Source organism: Nymphalis io, chromosome 3 (assembly GCF_905147045.1).
Source record: "Nymphalis io chromosome 3, ilAglIoxx1.1, whole genome shotgun sequence".
Lineage (NCBI taxonomy): Eukaryota > Metazoa > Arthropoda > Insecta > Lepidoptera > Nymphalidae > Nymphalis > Nymphalis io.
The window spans coordinates 14,728,492-14,743,547 of record NC_065890.1 but is presented as its reverse complement, the minus strand read 5'-3'; the positions used below and the strand labels follow the sequence as shown (position 1 = coordinate 14,743,547).

At 38.6% G+C, this 15,056-nt stretch overlaps 2 protein-coding genes across 2 annotated transcripts; both read right to left on the bottom strand.

The window, feature by feature from the left end:
• Positions 1 to 293: 293 nt before the first annotated feature.
• Positions 294 to 2,444, bottom strand: LOC126781138 (lipase 1-like). The gene is made up of 5 exons (XM_050505964.1): positions 2,298 to 2,444; positions 1,672 to 1,873; positions 1,174 to 1,544; positions 874 to 1,035; positions 294 to 698 (listed from the first exon to the last, which is right to left on the bottom strand). Exons 1-5 carry the CDS (start codon positions 2,442 to 2,444, stop codon positions 294 to 296), a joined length of 1,287 nt encoding a protein of 428 aa, XP_050361921.1.
• A 7,597-nt stretch (positions 2,445 to 10,041) lies between these two features.
• LOC126781222 (signal transducing adapter molecule 1) lies at positions 10,042 to 14,468 on the bottom strand. The gene is made up of 6 exons (XM_050506109.1): positions 14,183 to 14,468; positions 12,062 to 12,483; positions 11,722 to 11,968; positions 11,239 to 11,349; positions 10,576 to 11,158; positions 10,042 to 10,150 (listed from the first exon to the last, which is right to left on the bottom strand). Exons 1-6 carry the CDS (start codon positions 14,223 to 14,225, stop codon positions 10,144 to 10,146), a joined length of 1,413 nt encoding a protein of 470 aa, XP_050362066.1. The 5' UTR covers positions 14,226 to 14,468; the 3' UTR covers positions 10,042 to 10,143.
• Positions 14,469 to 15,056: the final 588 nt, after the last annotated feature.

The following is a 15,056-nucleotide window of genomic DNA, read 5'->3' as shown; positions in this document are numbered from 1 at the left end:
AACTGAGAACAGTTCTAGCGTAAAATGATTTTTAACATTTTTTTTTTTAAGAGAAGGCTTAACTTTTTTTTTATTAAACGGTCATGATTTTCTTCCTATAATTCGTCGATTCATTAAGTGAGTTAAAAAAAATAAGAATGTCCCAATTGGACAAAACATATTTAAAAAAAAAAAAAAAACAATTTTTGTGTTTGTAAATTTATTTATTGCTTAGTTAACTGCTTCATAATATAACGTACAAAGAGAAGTTAGGAATTGCTTTAAATTACTTTTTACATAACAGGTATTTACAATTATGAGTTCTGATCCAGTGCTCTCTCAGCAGATCTCATGATATCAACTAATTTATCATACAGCTGCGTCCTAACATCTCCTCCCCATATAAAGTCAAAGTGATTGAAAGTTTCCCGTTCAATGGGATAGACGCCGATGGTGTTACCGAGTCGTTCGCCAAGAAGAAGTACATCTCTGTAATCGCTTTGAGCATCGTTCTTGCCGTAATGCAAGTACGCCGGAACTGTCACTCTGGACAAGTCGTACTCGGGCGGCGTGAGGCTGCCATACTCGGCGAGATTGGTGAGAGGGTTGGCATGGTTGTAGCGAGCGAAGCGGTTGAAGCGCAGGACTTGACCATAGTGAATGATCTGACGGATGGCTGCGCCGGCAGGGTTGTGCCCCACGATTACAGGCAGCATCGTCTGAATGATAAATGTTTTGTTAAAGTGAAAGAATAACAATTATATTATTTTTGTAGTACCATTGATTAGCTTAGTAATATACCATACTTATCAAAAAAGTTGAATCTGATAAAAAAACTATTATTTATAATAGGTAAGCGCATTTTTAATGTAATTTGTAAAATAAAATATGTACTTTGTTGAAATTCTCAATTTCTCCGGCACCGAGGATAGCGAAGACACAGAGTGGCTGGAGGAAAGACTGATCGTTGCACAAAGTCAACCCTAAAGCGGTGAAAATCTGGCGCCAACCCTCTCCTCCCATAGCTTCACCGAATCCCAAGCTAAATGCTACAGACTGCAAGATAAAAATAATTAAAAAATAAATAGAAAATAAATTACGTAACACTGTTAGTATCATAATATATGATGGTCAACAGAGACAAACAATCAAGGTACTTAATTATTGATAAGACAGATTTGCTTTACATCTTACCTCTAAAACACTCTCGAACTGCACCATAATCTCTCGTAACTTATTCTCGTTGTGCTCGACATACGCAGAAGGAGCCAGCGCTTGGAAAGAAATAAATTTTTCGTTAAACTCGGGCCTCAAGGAGTTCAGGACGAGGAATGTTGTCGTTCCCTGAGAATGGCCGATATAGTGCATTTTTTGCTGGCCGGTGTTTGCGATGATGAAGTTAACGAGAGCGGGAAGATCGAGGTTGCCTATTTCATCCCAGCTGAATTTCCAGAATTCAAGCCCCTCGCGGTCGTTAGGATCGAGGAAAATGTGTCGACGCGAGTAGTAGTTACCGCGCGCGTTGGCAAGCCACACGTCGTAACCCGCCTCCGCAAGCACGTAAGCTGAAAAAAGAAGGGAGAAAAATAAATAAAATTATAAACAATAGGTTTTATGAGCGGCACATCGCTCTTCACGTTGCAGGCTAGTTGATAGAAATAATGTTATTATTTTATAGTGGTTTAAGCTTACCGAGTGCGTTTCCAGGGCCGAGAACGAGGAAGTCAGCAGAGGAGCACATGAGCCCATGCATGACGAGCACAACTGGGCGCGGTCCGGGCCGATTATTGGCGTCGCGGCCGTGCGGGATGCGATGCGCCTGCACGATGTATCCGTCCGCCGTCACTATGTTGTGTACCTCCACTGGGTAACCGTACTTACGGATTAGACCCGGCTAAAACCGAAATAACATTCACCTTCAAATATCACCTACAATTATAACGTTTCTATACTTTTTTTATTAAGTGCACTGATATAAATATCAGTTATAGGTACGTTTTTATAAAAATAGCTTACTATTTATTACTTTTAAAATCCAGATTCCGAAATGGTTATAGCTTGACAATATGAGTGTTCCAAAGTGCGTATTATAAGAACATTCTTGAATATATAGAATATGCTAATTTTAATTTTTGCTTAAAACACACACACACATGTAATTATTTGTATATTAACTAATCCATAACGGGTTAATTAATATTGTTGAAATATAAACATGAATTATGATGCGTGAAAATTTGGATAATATACCAACTAAAACCGACATTTCCTATCGCGTATCAAAATAACGTAACGATATCAAAAGTTTGCAAATTTACCGCATCGAGCAGCGCATCCTGCACGATGTTGTTGGAATGGCGTGCTGCTGGATCAGCCTGCAACAGTTCCTGGACGAGCTGCGCGTTGGGCGAGGTCTGGGCGCTCGCCGCCGACGCCGCGAGTACCAAAGCGAACACGTGCAACATTGTCAAGCGTAGCCGCACAGAAGTGCTTTAAACTCACTGTCGATGTATCGACCCAATTTATTAGGACCTTATCGTTTTAAAGCGATTAATTTACTATCTATGTTATAATTTGTAACATTTATTAGATTACATAGACATTTTTTTGAGAATATTATAAATATCGTAGATATCCCAATGATTATGACAAAAATTAAATTTATTAATAAACTTAATTTTTTTTAATAATTCTAAAAAAACAATTCAAAACCAATATTTTTCCAAGTTACCAAGCAAAATCACTACCGGCTGAGAAAATGGAATGTGTCCAAGAAACTCAGAAGGTGCTCTTTTTGCTCTGCTTTGCTTGGAACGTTTTTCTTCTAAGCTAAACCAAAAATATATTATAATTTTGTCCTTTACTTATGTTCAAAATATAAATTAATTTTTATTTATAAATAATTTTTATAATGTGCTTGGAAACCTACGAATTCTTACTTCACGTTTTTTCAACATTTCGTCATTATTTCTTGCTCAAAAAGGAAATAATGAACACTCATATCGGAGCGGGAATACTACAGTGCAAATGACGACAAAAGACTTTACCGCCTTCCGAAACAGCCGGTGAATGTCCCACTGCTGGGCTAAAGGCCAACTCTCCTCATTTTGAGGAGAAGGTTTGGAGCTTATTCCACCACGCTGCTCCAATGCGGGTTGGTGGAATACACATGTGGCAGAATTTCAGTGAAATTAGACACATGCAAGTTTCTTCACGATGTTTTCCTTCGCCGTAAAGCACGAGATGAATTATAATCACAAATTAAGCACATGAAAATTCAGTGGTGCTTGCCCGGGTTTGAACCCACGATCATCGGTTAAGATTCACGCGTTCTTACCACTGGGCCATCTCGACTTTTACCGCTTTCAAATCGTTTCAAATGTAGGATAGTCTCACTTTTAAGTAGATAAGAATAAAAAAATATTTTGGTTAAAATTTGCGTAAAATCCGTTATTAGCGAGCGTCTACGTCAGGGAAAGAGTAACTGTGATAAATTTCAAGTCAATCGGGCGGATAGTTTAGGAGATCTCGTGGAAGATGTAAATAAAAAAAAAAATAGTATTCTTTTTGTACTAAAATAATCTTTAGATGATTATACATAATAACATGTGTGAAAAAATATGATTATATCATGTAAACATTTTTTTACAAGCAAATCAATTTGGACGCTCTCGTATAATTTCTGCTCCGTCCGAGTTTTGACTGTGACGTCACTTCGACCATTCGTTATTGCGGGCGACTCTTTTGCGATACGCGCGTTGATAATTTCGTATTTATTTTATCCCTCTTTGTGATTCGACGCCCCGAAACGGGAAAGTAATAATGATAACAATATATCAACAATCGAATGTATATTTATGTCTTAATACTTTTTCCAATTCATAACTGTAATTTTCCGTTGTCATGGCCACATCATCTCATCCGTTATTTTTGGTTGCCATAGCAACATTTTTGTACAAAATCGAATGATGTTCCGAAATGAGCCGATCGGGTATTAACTTCAATTGTCACTCGAATGTGACGCCAGTAATGATTACAGGCGGGCTTGGTGGACAGTCCTGGCTTTAACTGTCGTGGCATGGTATAGCATGGCTTGGCTTGGCTTGGCTTGGCTTGGCTTTTGAAAACTGGGCAACTGAAATATTATTTATGAGATATCCGCCACAACAGAGAGTCCAAGCAGAAGTATCTAAAGCCAGTCTGGCCAGCCGATGAGCTCGGCAGGGCCATTCCCCACCACGATGATCACGTGATCAAATCCTGCCGCTAGGCCACGCCCCGTCGGAAGACATTCCTAACAAAATAAAATAGTGTATATTACCTGCATTTTAATTTTTTTTATATAGGAATGAGTAGGCTTTTTTCTTGGAGGTTTTTATGTCATAACGGTGCGAAAAAGTCGCCGGAAAATGGTTCCGCAAAGTGGCTGTGCGAGGCAGGAAATGCTTTAAAAATAGCACTGTAGTAGTGGATTTCCAGACATGTATGGATGGAATTTAGAAATTCAGCGCAGTTCCTCAGTGCATTTCCCGAAAAACATGCGACAGAAGATGCAAAGTGATGACATCTATTCCGCCCATAGATGAGAACAATACTCCATGTGGGGCTGAATTATTGCCTTGTAGAATTTTAGGTAAGGAGCTGACGTGACCTTGTTTAGCCCACAAAGCTTTTAGAGGCTAATTTGGCTTCACCTTCCAATAGACCGCGGAACCTAACGTCCCGATACTGGATTTGGTAGCGAGGCGGTATTCTCAAAATGTTTAATATCCCCTATATGACAAAAGGTATGGAGTCAATGTAAACGGCGAGTACATCTCACACCTTCGATTGCCGACGATATGGTCATCATAGCAGAGTCGCTGGAACAACTCACCGAAATGCTGCGTAGCCTAGGCGAGTCTTCCCGGTGTGTCGGTCTCGGTATGAACTTGGACAAGACCAAGGTCATGTTCAATAGGCATGTCGTGCCGGGACCGATATACGTTGAGGGGAAACCTCTCGAAGTTGTTAGTGAATATACCTACCTAGGACAGATAATACAAGTCGGTAGGAACAACTTCGAGAAGGAAGCCGATCGGGCGCCCTCCAGCCAGGTGGACCGACGACCTTAAGAAGGTGGCGGGCACCAACTGGATGCGGAAGGCGGAGGACAGGGAGCTTTGGCGCACCTTGGGAGAGGCCTATGTTCAGCAGTGGACAACGATTGGCTGTTGATTGACAAAAGGTGTCATTTTAGAAGTCATCGCGCAATCTTGGGTCGTATTGGGGTTGAGTTGTACCAAGTTTCGTTGGCCCCAATCCCAGGCTTTGGTTAATAAACACTTGCGATTTCAGATACAAGTTTATACTCATCGAAGTGTTCCCGACAAATATTAGCGCGGCCGGTGTATAAGACGTCTACAGTGCTGTGGTCTGTCAATATTGAATTGAAGCAGATTAGGTGATAATACGCATCCTCGTGGTACACTAGAATTGACGAATTTGAAGTCAAGGTGCACCGTCGACAACGACCTTGAGGGTCCGATCTGGTAAAACTGCTGACCCAGTTGCATTATTTCCTGGGAAGCCTCGAAAGCTTCGAAAGAAGCGCTTTATGCCATACCCAATTAAAGGGTTTTTCTAGGTCCAGACTAAATTCTTAATTTGTTGTAGTTAAGTCCAAGAGGTGGCCTCTTGGACTCAACTACTTCAGCCAATCGGCCAAGTAAACTAGAAGATCACCGGTGGTAGCTTTACGTTTAATTCAATACTGTAATATGGCGATTCAAAAGTGCCCTTATAAGCCTATTTGAATGAAGAATTATTTGATTTCATTTGTATCATATATACGTACTATATTACACTACGTATTTGACTTTCAAAGAAACAATATGGTAAAAAACAAATTCAATGGATTACACAGTCATTAAGGATTTTTTCAACTTATACCATTGACGACACGGCATTATTCACAAATCATCATCAAGGTGACAATAAACCTAAAATTAACGTTGAAATGCATTTTTCATCGATACAAACTCTTATGACAACATTATCGGCATTCAACGTATCAAGGCTGTTATTACAAACATTATGAATTATGTTCATATTAAACGAGTAGTTATAAATAGTATGTAAAAAAAAATTAAATGTTTGATCCTCAAACTAAAAACTTATAAATATAACAAATTTTACGACTACGGTTAATCATTCAATCATTAATCACGAAAATATCAACTTGTTTTTGTTGATAATATAAATTGAAAAAGTATTTTTCCCGAGTTATATTTGTTGTATTAGTATGCTATGGTATAATAAATATATGAAAGTTTTTTTATACTAACCGAAATATAAATAAAATCAAGAATAACGCGAAAATACAGGCGAAATTGTATGGGCAAGCGATCGACGTTGGGCGATGTGACGTCACGCGTCGATCGGTCGCTCCAGAAAAGAATTTAAAACTCGTAACTTTGAAAAATTGTAAAAAAATATTTTTTGGAGATTACTGGTGGTAGAGCTTTGTGCAAGCTCGTCTGCGTAGGTACCACCCACTCATCAGATGTTCTACCTCTAAACAGCAGTACTTGGTATTGTTGTGTTCCGGTTTGAAGGGTGAGTGAGCCAGTGTAATTACAGGCACAAGGGACATAACTTCTTAGTTCCCAAGGTTGGTGGCGCATTGGTGATGTAAGCGATGGTTAACATTTCTTACAACGCCATTGTCTATGGGCGTTGGTGACCACTTACCATCAGGTGGCCTATATGCTCGTCCGCCTTCCTATTCTATAAAAAAAAAGACATAAAAATATTTTCGCCGGTATTTTTTATATTTTAAATACCTATGATTTTTGAGACCATAAAAAAAATAAGCTCATCTTCCTAATTATTTATAAGTAATGATCTGACACTACTGATGTGCGCTAAATATTGAAATAATAATTAATACTAAATCCCAGTTAATAACGTAATAAATACGAAAGTCGACTGTACTATACTAGATTCTTCATTTTAGCCTTCGCAAATTCTAAAGCTGTAAGTTCTTATTTTATTCTTCCAAAAATTTGGCTTGCTGGTAGAAACTAGTCATTGAAAATAGGGCATTTAGGATTCAATATATTGTCCTAAGTTATAAGAAGAAATGATATTTTAAGTTGGTATAAAATATTTTATCTTGTTATAAATAAATTTCAGGACTGACCATTGAACTTGAACGTGAAATAACATGATACGATAACGAATTCTAAATCGCTTGTAGCAGCCCACCTAAATGAATTATTTTCATTTTGATGTTGATTATCATCTCACGTGTTCCCATTATAAAAACACTAATTAACCAATCTCAATCTCTGTACGAACAACATTACGTCTGCCGTCACAGCTGTTGATAAATCACTTTTATCGTCCTGTTATTGTTATTAAGGAGTTTACACTTTTATCGCTATATTAATTGATGGCAATCCTGTTATCTTCGTACGAACGACGTCTCACTGCGTCACTTATATAGTAAATATTGTTTTAGTTAGAGATGTGACGTATGATATACTGGAACAGGTTTTAATCGAGGTATCGACTTGAACGTCTCCGTACTAAGTATCGCAACAGAGTATAAACACGTATCAAGTATTTAGAAGTACCAACACCAAAATATATTTATTATGTCATACTCTAACTATGAAAGATACAAAAAAACTAGTAATAGTACCAGTAATCTGTAAAACGAGTGTCGAGTAGTACGACGACGATGACGACGTACAGTACAGGCGTATAGATTGTTACAGTGCGATTGCCCCAATGTAGTCGGGCCGGGCAGGTTACAAAATAATACTTTATATAACTAAGCATGTTTTTATCACCCTGTTCCTGCTACCTGTCCCGGTTATCAATTGCACATAACTAATTAGGTACTATTTGTATTACAATCTGACGATGCTATCATCTTTCATTCAAGTCGATAAATTACAGAAATTCCGATTAACTCAGTTTATAGATACCGTTCCGCAAAGTCACGTGTACAAAATAATTATCGTAACGATTACCGATATCAATCGATAGCTTACACTAGCAATATTAGATTGAATTTAATGATGTACCTCTCTGCTACATATCTTAAGACGGCCTTAATTAAGGATTTATTAACTAAATCCTTAATTAAGGCCGTCATCGTTAATCGGACTTTGCACATGAGCCGATGCTGCTTACTACTCAACCATTATAGCCAAACTATATGGCGAACTGAATGAAACAGGCATAAGTCATAGGCATTGCATCATCTGCGTGGTCATACATCACTACGTCATGCCGTACATGTGGTAGCTTTTACAAATATGAGCGCCCAGAAATGCGGTGCAGTTTGCAGCCAGTCAACATCCAGGAGAGATGTTGACTGTAAACTGCAACTGCTAAAAATTGAAACCCGTTTGGGTGAATTAACTGAAAACTTTGAAATATATATATATATATATATCAATTCAATCAAGAAACACAAATGCTAAATCTCAAGCAATTCGAACTTTTTTTTCATTTTCGTATGAATGTCTTACCCCATATCTCCCGTTTGGGGTTGAATTTCTAATAACAACGAAATACGTTTTCATTTATTTTTAATTAAAAGCTGTAATATTAAATATTATTCTTCTTATATCAAAAATGATGGAATCCCCATACAAACTTTCAACGCCTATTTTACCCTCTTATGGCTTAAATTATCAAAAACACTAAAATACTTATTTATAACCAGAAGCTTGTATATGAAATTACGTGGCTTCTAACTTTACAAATGACGGGTTTCGATATAATCGTTCATCGCTTATTTTAACTCTTTAAGGGCGGAATTACCAGAAATCCTTCTTTAGTGGGTGCTTAGATCATAAAATGTATCAACTGTCAAAATTTCAAGTTTCTAATCCCTTTGGTTTAGGCTCTGCGTTGATGAATCAGTCAGGAAGTCATTAAGTGTGTATTGATATAACAACAAAATACGTACGTTTTTATAACTTTTGACAGACTCAACCGATTTTGATGAAATAAAGACTAAACGAAACCTCGAAATACTACTTATAATAATTTAGTTATTTTAGTTTGTAATTTTAAGCCGTTTCCGAGATTACCGTGAAAAACAGATAGACAAAAGTAAAAAAAATATTGTTTCGGTTTTGGTAAATCGCAAATAGCCATATTAACTTTAAAAGAGGCAGTTATTTTGAAATTACATAAACAGACAGACAAGACTAACAATCATTGTTTTCGTCTTCCGACGGGGCGACGGGGCGACGGGGCGACGGGGCGACGGGGCCTAGCGGCGCGACTCGATCGCGTGATGATAATCGTGTGGGGACTGGCCTTGCCGAGCTCATCGGCCGGCCAGACCGGCTTTACACACTTCTGCTTGGCCTCTAGGTTGTGGCGGATATTTCATAAATAATATTTCAGTTGCTCAGTGTTGTTCTATTTTTGTGTGTAAATTGTAAATGTCGATATACGTTTACTTTATTGTTCTATAGTTATTTTGGTTTATCTATTTAAAAACCTATTTCTATCTTTTTTTCTAATAATATAATATTAATCTACAAAAAAAAGAGGCAAACTGCTTTAGTATCTTATTTATTTAGTCTTGGAAGGTTAGATTTTTCTTTTTAGTTTATTTTATATTAATAAATTTTGCTAGATAGAAAAAAAATGGTTACATTTCGTATTTTTTTTAAATTTATAAGTAAAAGTATTTGATTTTACAAAATAGTTTGAATTTCTGCGAAGTATCAAAATGTAACATAAAAAAAAAATCGAACATTTTTATAGCTTCGAGCGCCATCTATGAACATACGATAGCTATTAAAAAAGGTTGTGCCACTACAACGTAGTACCCATTATTGCCGCCAGAAATATAACGATATTATTGAATTTTATAAACCTCCATAAACATTATGTAATTATCCATTACTTCCTTTTCTAAAAAAACATTCAATATAAGAGTATTTTTTGAATGTTTAAATATATGCTTTTATCATTTTTAAATAATTTCACTTTTAACTTCTCTTATTTTGAAAATGAAATACGTAGTTTTAAATAAAAAAAAAATCATACAAATAAATTATATATTCATTTACAACGATACATACGCATCAATCACAATAATAAATAATTAGAATTTGAAGGAATGAAGAACTTATTTCCAGCTCGCGATCAGGACCTGTAACGAGATGAGGCGAGGTTATATTATTATAATTGCATTATCGGAGCACATCATGCGATTAAACGTCAACACAAATTGACCTGAGAAACACGTCGCCGACACCTGTCAGTTTCATTGGACATTATGTTTGCATTATTTATCTACTCGTACAACGCTGGACACTTGGCGACGTCGATTCCTTGGAGTTGACAATCGATTACGTACTTTACTGACGTATCGGCTCGTCTTGTGTCGTCTCCACAAATTTTACCGTAAAAAGCAGGAAATTATAAAATTGACGATTTAATATTTTTTTTATAAACTTATAATTTTTAACATAGTAAAATGAATTGGACATATAGTTTCTTGAAGAGAAAATTAAAAAAAAAATATTTTTTTTTGTTCTTTAATATTTAATGGTAACGAAATAAAAGTAAACGAACCTTGGTGGCTGAGGCTGGTGCGTCAGTTGCGGAGGTAGAGCGCCGAGCGGCAGAACACCGGGGGGCAAGGTGCCGGGGGGCAGAGCACCATGAGGAATCGCCCCAGGGGGCAGAGCGCCCGGGGGCATACCACCATGGGGCATCGCCCCAGGGGGCAGCGCACCGGGAGCGAGAGCACCATGGGGCATCGCCCCAGGGGGAAGCGCCCCGGGGGGCAGCGCCCCGGGGGGCAGCGCGCCAGGCGCGAAGGCGTGCGGCGCGTAGTGCGGCTTGGGGTCGCGCATGAGCTCGTGGTAGAGGTTGAGCGCGTCGACGAGGTCGGCGCTGAGCTGCGTGAGGCGCGCGTGGCGGCGGTCGGCGCGCTCCAGCGCCGCGTCCACGAGCGGGCCCATGGCGTGCACGCGCGCCTCGAGCCGCGCCGCCTCGCCGTCCGCGCCCGCCTCGCCCGCCTCGCCCGCCGGGTCCGCCTCGTGCAGCAGCGCCAGCGCTTCGTCCATGATCGCCTCGTCGATGCGCGGCGCCGGCTCCGCCTCGGCCGCGAACTGCACGCGCTTCTCCCCGCCGCCGCCCCGGCTCTCGCTCTCTGCGGAGCAACGGAGACGGAGATAGAGGACGCCGGGCCGACGTTACACGGCCGTCGCAATAGTTGCGGGGGAAACTCACCGGGTCGAGGCTCGGTGAGGTCGTAGGTGACGAAGTTGGCGGGAAATAGACCCTCTCCGCGCTCGTTGTATCCCTTCCACCAGTTCGGGTCGCTCGAGTCCGTCACGTGAACTGAAAATCACATTCACAGAAACTTACTAATATGTTGGACTCGCAGGACTTACATTTTAAATACCTCTGCAAGATGTTAGACGTGAACATGCGATCCATAATGGTCCTCTGTACTTTTTAAATTCATAAACGAACTTATTTATTATTTAAATTAAAAATAGCTTTAAATAAGTATGTAATTTCCTTTTTTATTTTGGTTTAAAAATATAATAAATTTCAAAATAATTAATAATTAATTATCCTTGTATCATCAATGCGTCAAAAACTTAAACAAACTTGGGAACTACGATGCTATGTTCCTTGTGCCTGTCGTTAGTACATAGTTCCTAGAGAGCGCGAAACGCGCGCGAGGTGGACGACACCGCTTCTTACCAATCTCGCCGGCTAGGAAAGTGAGCTCGTTGTCTTCAGCGGCCTCGAAGTCGTACAGCGCGCGCACCTTCCGCGCGGGCGGCGCGGGCGCCGGCGCGTCGGCGTCCACGCGCGGGTACAGCGCGCCCCCCGCGCCCCCCGCGCCGCCCGCGCCGCCCGCCGCCGCCGCCGCCGCCGTCTCGCGCAGGGACAGTGCGATGGCGCGCGCCAGCTCTTCCTGCTCGCGTTTCTCCGCGGCGCTCGCGGTCTGCAATAGACTCGATTTAGGGTTCTTTAGACATTTGTGATGCTTAAAAATTAGAATTTCCTCGGAGGAGTTCCAAGGCTACGTGTTGCATACCTGGGCGTCGGCGGCTACGGGTGCAGAAGTCGGTCGCTCGCCGGCTTCGGTGCATAGTTTGTTATGAAGCGAGGGAATGAGATCGAGCTGCGGGTCGTTTCGAAACTCTCCCTCGGCCCATTTGCGAATCATCGCGCGTAGTTTTTGCGCGACGGCGGGCTGCGCTCGCGCTAGCAGACGGCGGAATTCGGCTTCGAATTCGCGCGATGCTACCTCGAGATGAAAGACTCGGCCGCAGTTAGAGACGCAGGCGTCGAGCAGTGTGGCGGCGTGCATCTGCACGTGCGGGTCGGCGTGGCCGAGGCGCTTGAGGACGGAACGCATACAGTCGCGCGCGTTGACGCCGCTGGCGCTGGCGCGGTCGCATATTTCTAATATCAGACCCCATTCCTCACTAGTATTATTCTCGCTAGTCGCCCTCTCTGTTGGAAAACGATGAAATTAATATTTAAGCGATGCTGGCCACTTTATACAATACAGTTACTCATATTGTACAACAATATCAAGACCTTGTTTTATACTATGTTTCAGAGAAGAGATATTTTTATCAAAGCGATATTTCATTTAAATTCTGCATCCATAAACATTTTCATTCTCTATTCCAATTGGAATAAGAGTAAAGATAAACAAACCATAGATTTACAAATTGCATGCGTTCTCTAATTGATCTGCTGTATTAGGCACTATAAAGAGTTTTTGATTAATTAACCTTTATTTATAATAATACAACCCTATTCTAATATTTATTTTCATAAAGTTACAGCTACTCGAAATATCAAAGTTTTACCAAATGAAATAGAATTTGTAGAATTCTCGAAAAAAACTGGTGATGAAACCCCACAATTCCTTTGGTAAAAATATTACCGAAACACATTAACAACTAATAGGAGATAAAAATAATATTACTAATGAGGTGTATGGAAATATTTCCGAAAATACACTGTCAGAAAATAACTCTGTTATTTTAACACCAACAAATGATCATTGTACTTTGATTAATACTGACATGCTTAATCAAATCTTAGAGAACAGATGTTAAAATAATTTGTGACAATGGCAAAGCCATCATATAACATCAATAACTATCCGATAGTTTTTGAATTCCTTGACTATTAGCGGTTTCCCACCACATAAACTAATATTCAAAATTAATAGCATCATCTTGGTGATCAGAAACTGAAATACAAAAAAAGCATGAGTCAATGGAACAGGAAAGAAAATCCTCGGACATGTGCAATAGAGCTGAATTTACTGCTGATATACGGCCTTCCTCTAGAGCCCAGCTTTTCTTACCTAAAGTGAAAAATAATTTTACAGAATCACCTTTCCTATTATTATCTTTATTGATATCATTTAATGTTTTAGCGATGTGATTTTATGGATGTTTTGTTTTTGTTTATTTTAGTGATTATATAGTTATTATCGGTAGACACTTAGCTGATGTGTGTATTATTTTTTATTAATATGCTATATGTGTATACATTGTATGTTTCCCTAAAAGTAGTAATTAATTAATTAACACAAAATCTACCATTTTCTAGTATATACAATCTAAAGCATCAATAGAGCAATGGTTTTTCAACCACCTAGCAGTTTAAAAGTCGCTGGTTCTATCCTGACACCTTGTGCTTTTGTGGTTTCCACTCCAACTACAAGCGGTATGCATAATTACTATAAAGACACATTGCTAAATGGTTTATGTTATGTGTCTTTAAAGCCACAAACATTTCAACAGTAGAGGAATATATTTTGTCACTTTAAAGTAAAAATGAAAGAGAGTCATTCACCTAACACAAAACTAAATCAAAGTATAGCATTATGGTGATTTATACAAGTAAAAGTTTTTATAAGACAATATTCAGAATAAATTTTAACATAAAATGATAAATTCAATGACTCACTACAAAATGTACATTAACACAAAATCAATGAAAGTATCATCATAACTATATACATAGGTACAATGTTCTAGTAAAGTGCGTTAAAGAAAAACAAAGGCCGATAGACAGTCTACTCACTACAGAGATAAAACGGTTGCTGACATATGATTATTTATCTTTAGAAAACTTTTGTTTAAAAATTCAGATCTTTGTAAAACATTTTATATAGAAAGCTACGTACCCACATCCTGATCAAACGGTGCTAAAGTTCCGAAAATGCCCATTGCTATGAACGGACTATATGAGCAGTTGATGCGAATTATAGTAAAAGTAATTTAGTAATATCCTCAAATTTTAGTTACATGGAAGCTGATTATACCTTGCTTTTATTCCGTTTTATTTTATTTTCAATTTTTACACCACTAGAATCTACTAGATGAGATCTACTATATGAAGATAATTTGATTAATAAAAATTAAAACCAACTTTACGCTACTGTTCGATACAAAACAAAAGTCAACTCTCACTGATAAGTGTCAACTGTCACATATTTTGATACGTTCTGAAATTCCGAATGAAAAAATAAACTCTAAAAATATTTGTAGTGTTGCCTGTTATCGTATTAATTAATAATATTTTATTTAAATAATACCTAACCAACTGTTGTATTCATATACTAGTTATATATCAATGATTTAAAGATGTATAGATAATATGCACAAACAAAATACGCATTGCTTTACATGACATGACATTGCTTACAGTGAAAGTAACGTTTCACTAAATTGTCGTGTTGTGGTAAAGAGATGGCATATTAAAACCAGTACGAAAAAGAAGGATCACTTATTATTACACTAACGCTCATTACGGAAATCAATAAATCAGTGTACTTTTACCAAAACAACTAACCAAAACAAATCGACAAAAGCGATAGGTAATCAAGTATTCGAAGAGCCAAATTGTATTTAAAAAAAAAAAAAAACTAAGGAGTGAATTAAAACGTCTAAACAGATTTGGATGCTCCCCACCGTCTAAACTAAAAAATGTTATTTCCCATGAATTTATTTGCTTAGTTATGTTTTCCAGTAATTCAAAGACAAAATGCAATGATGCAG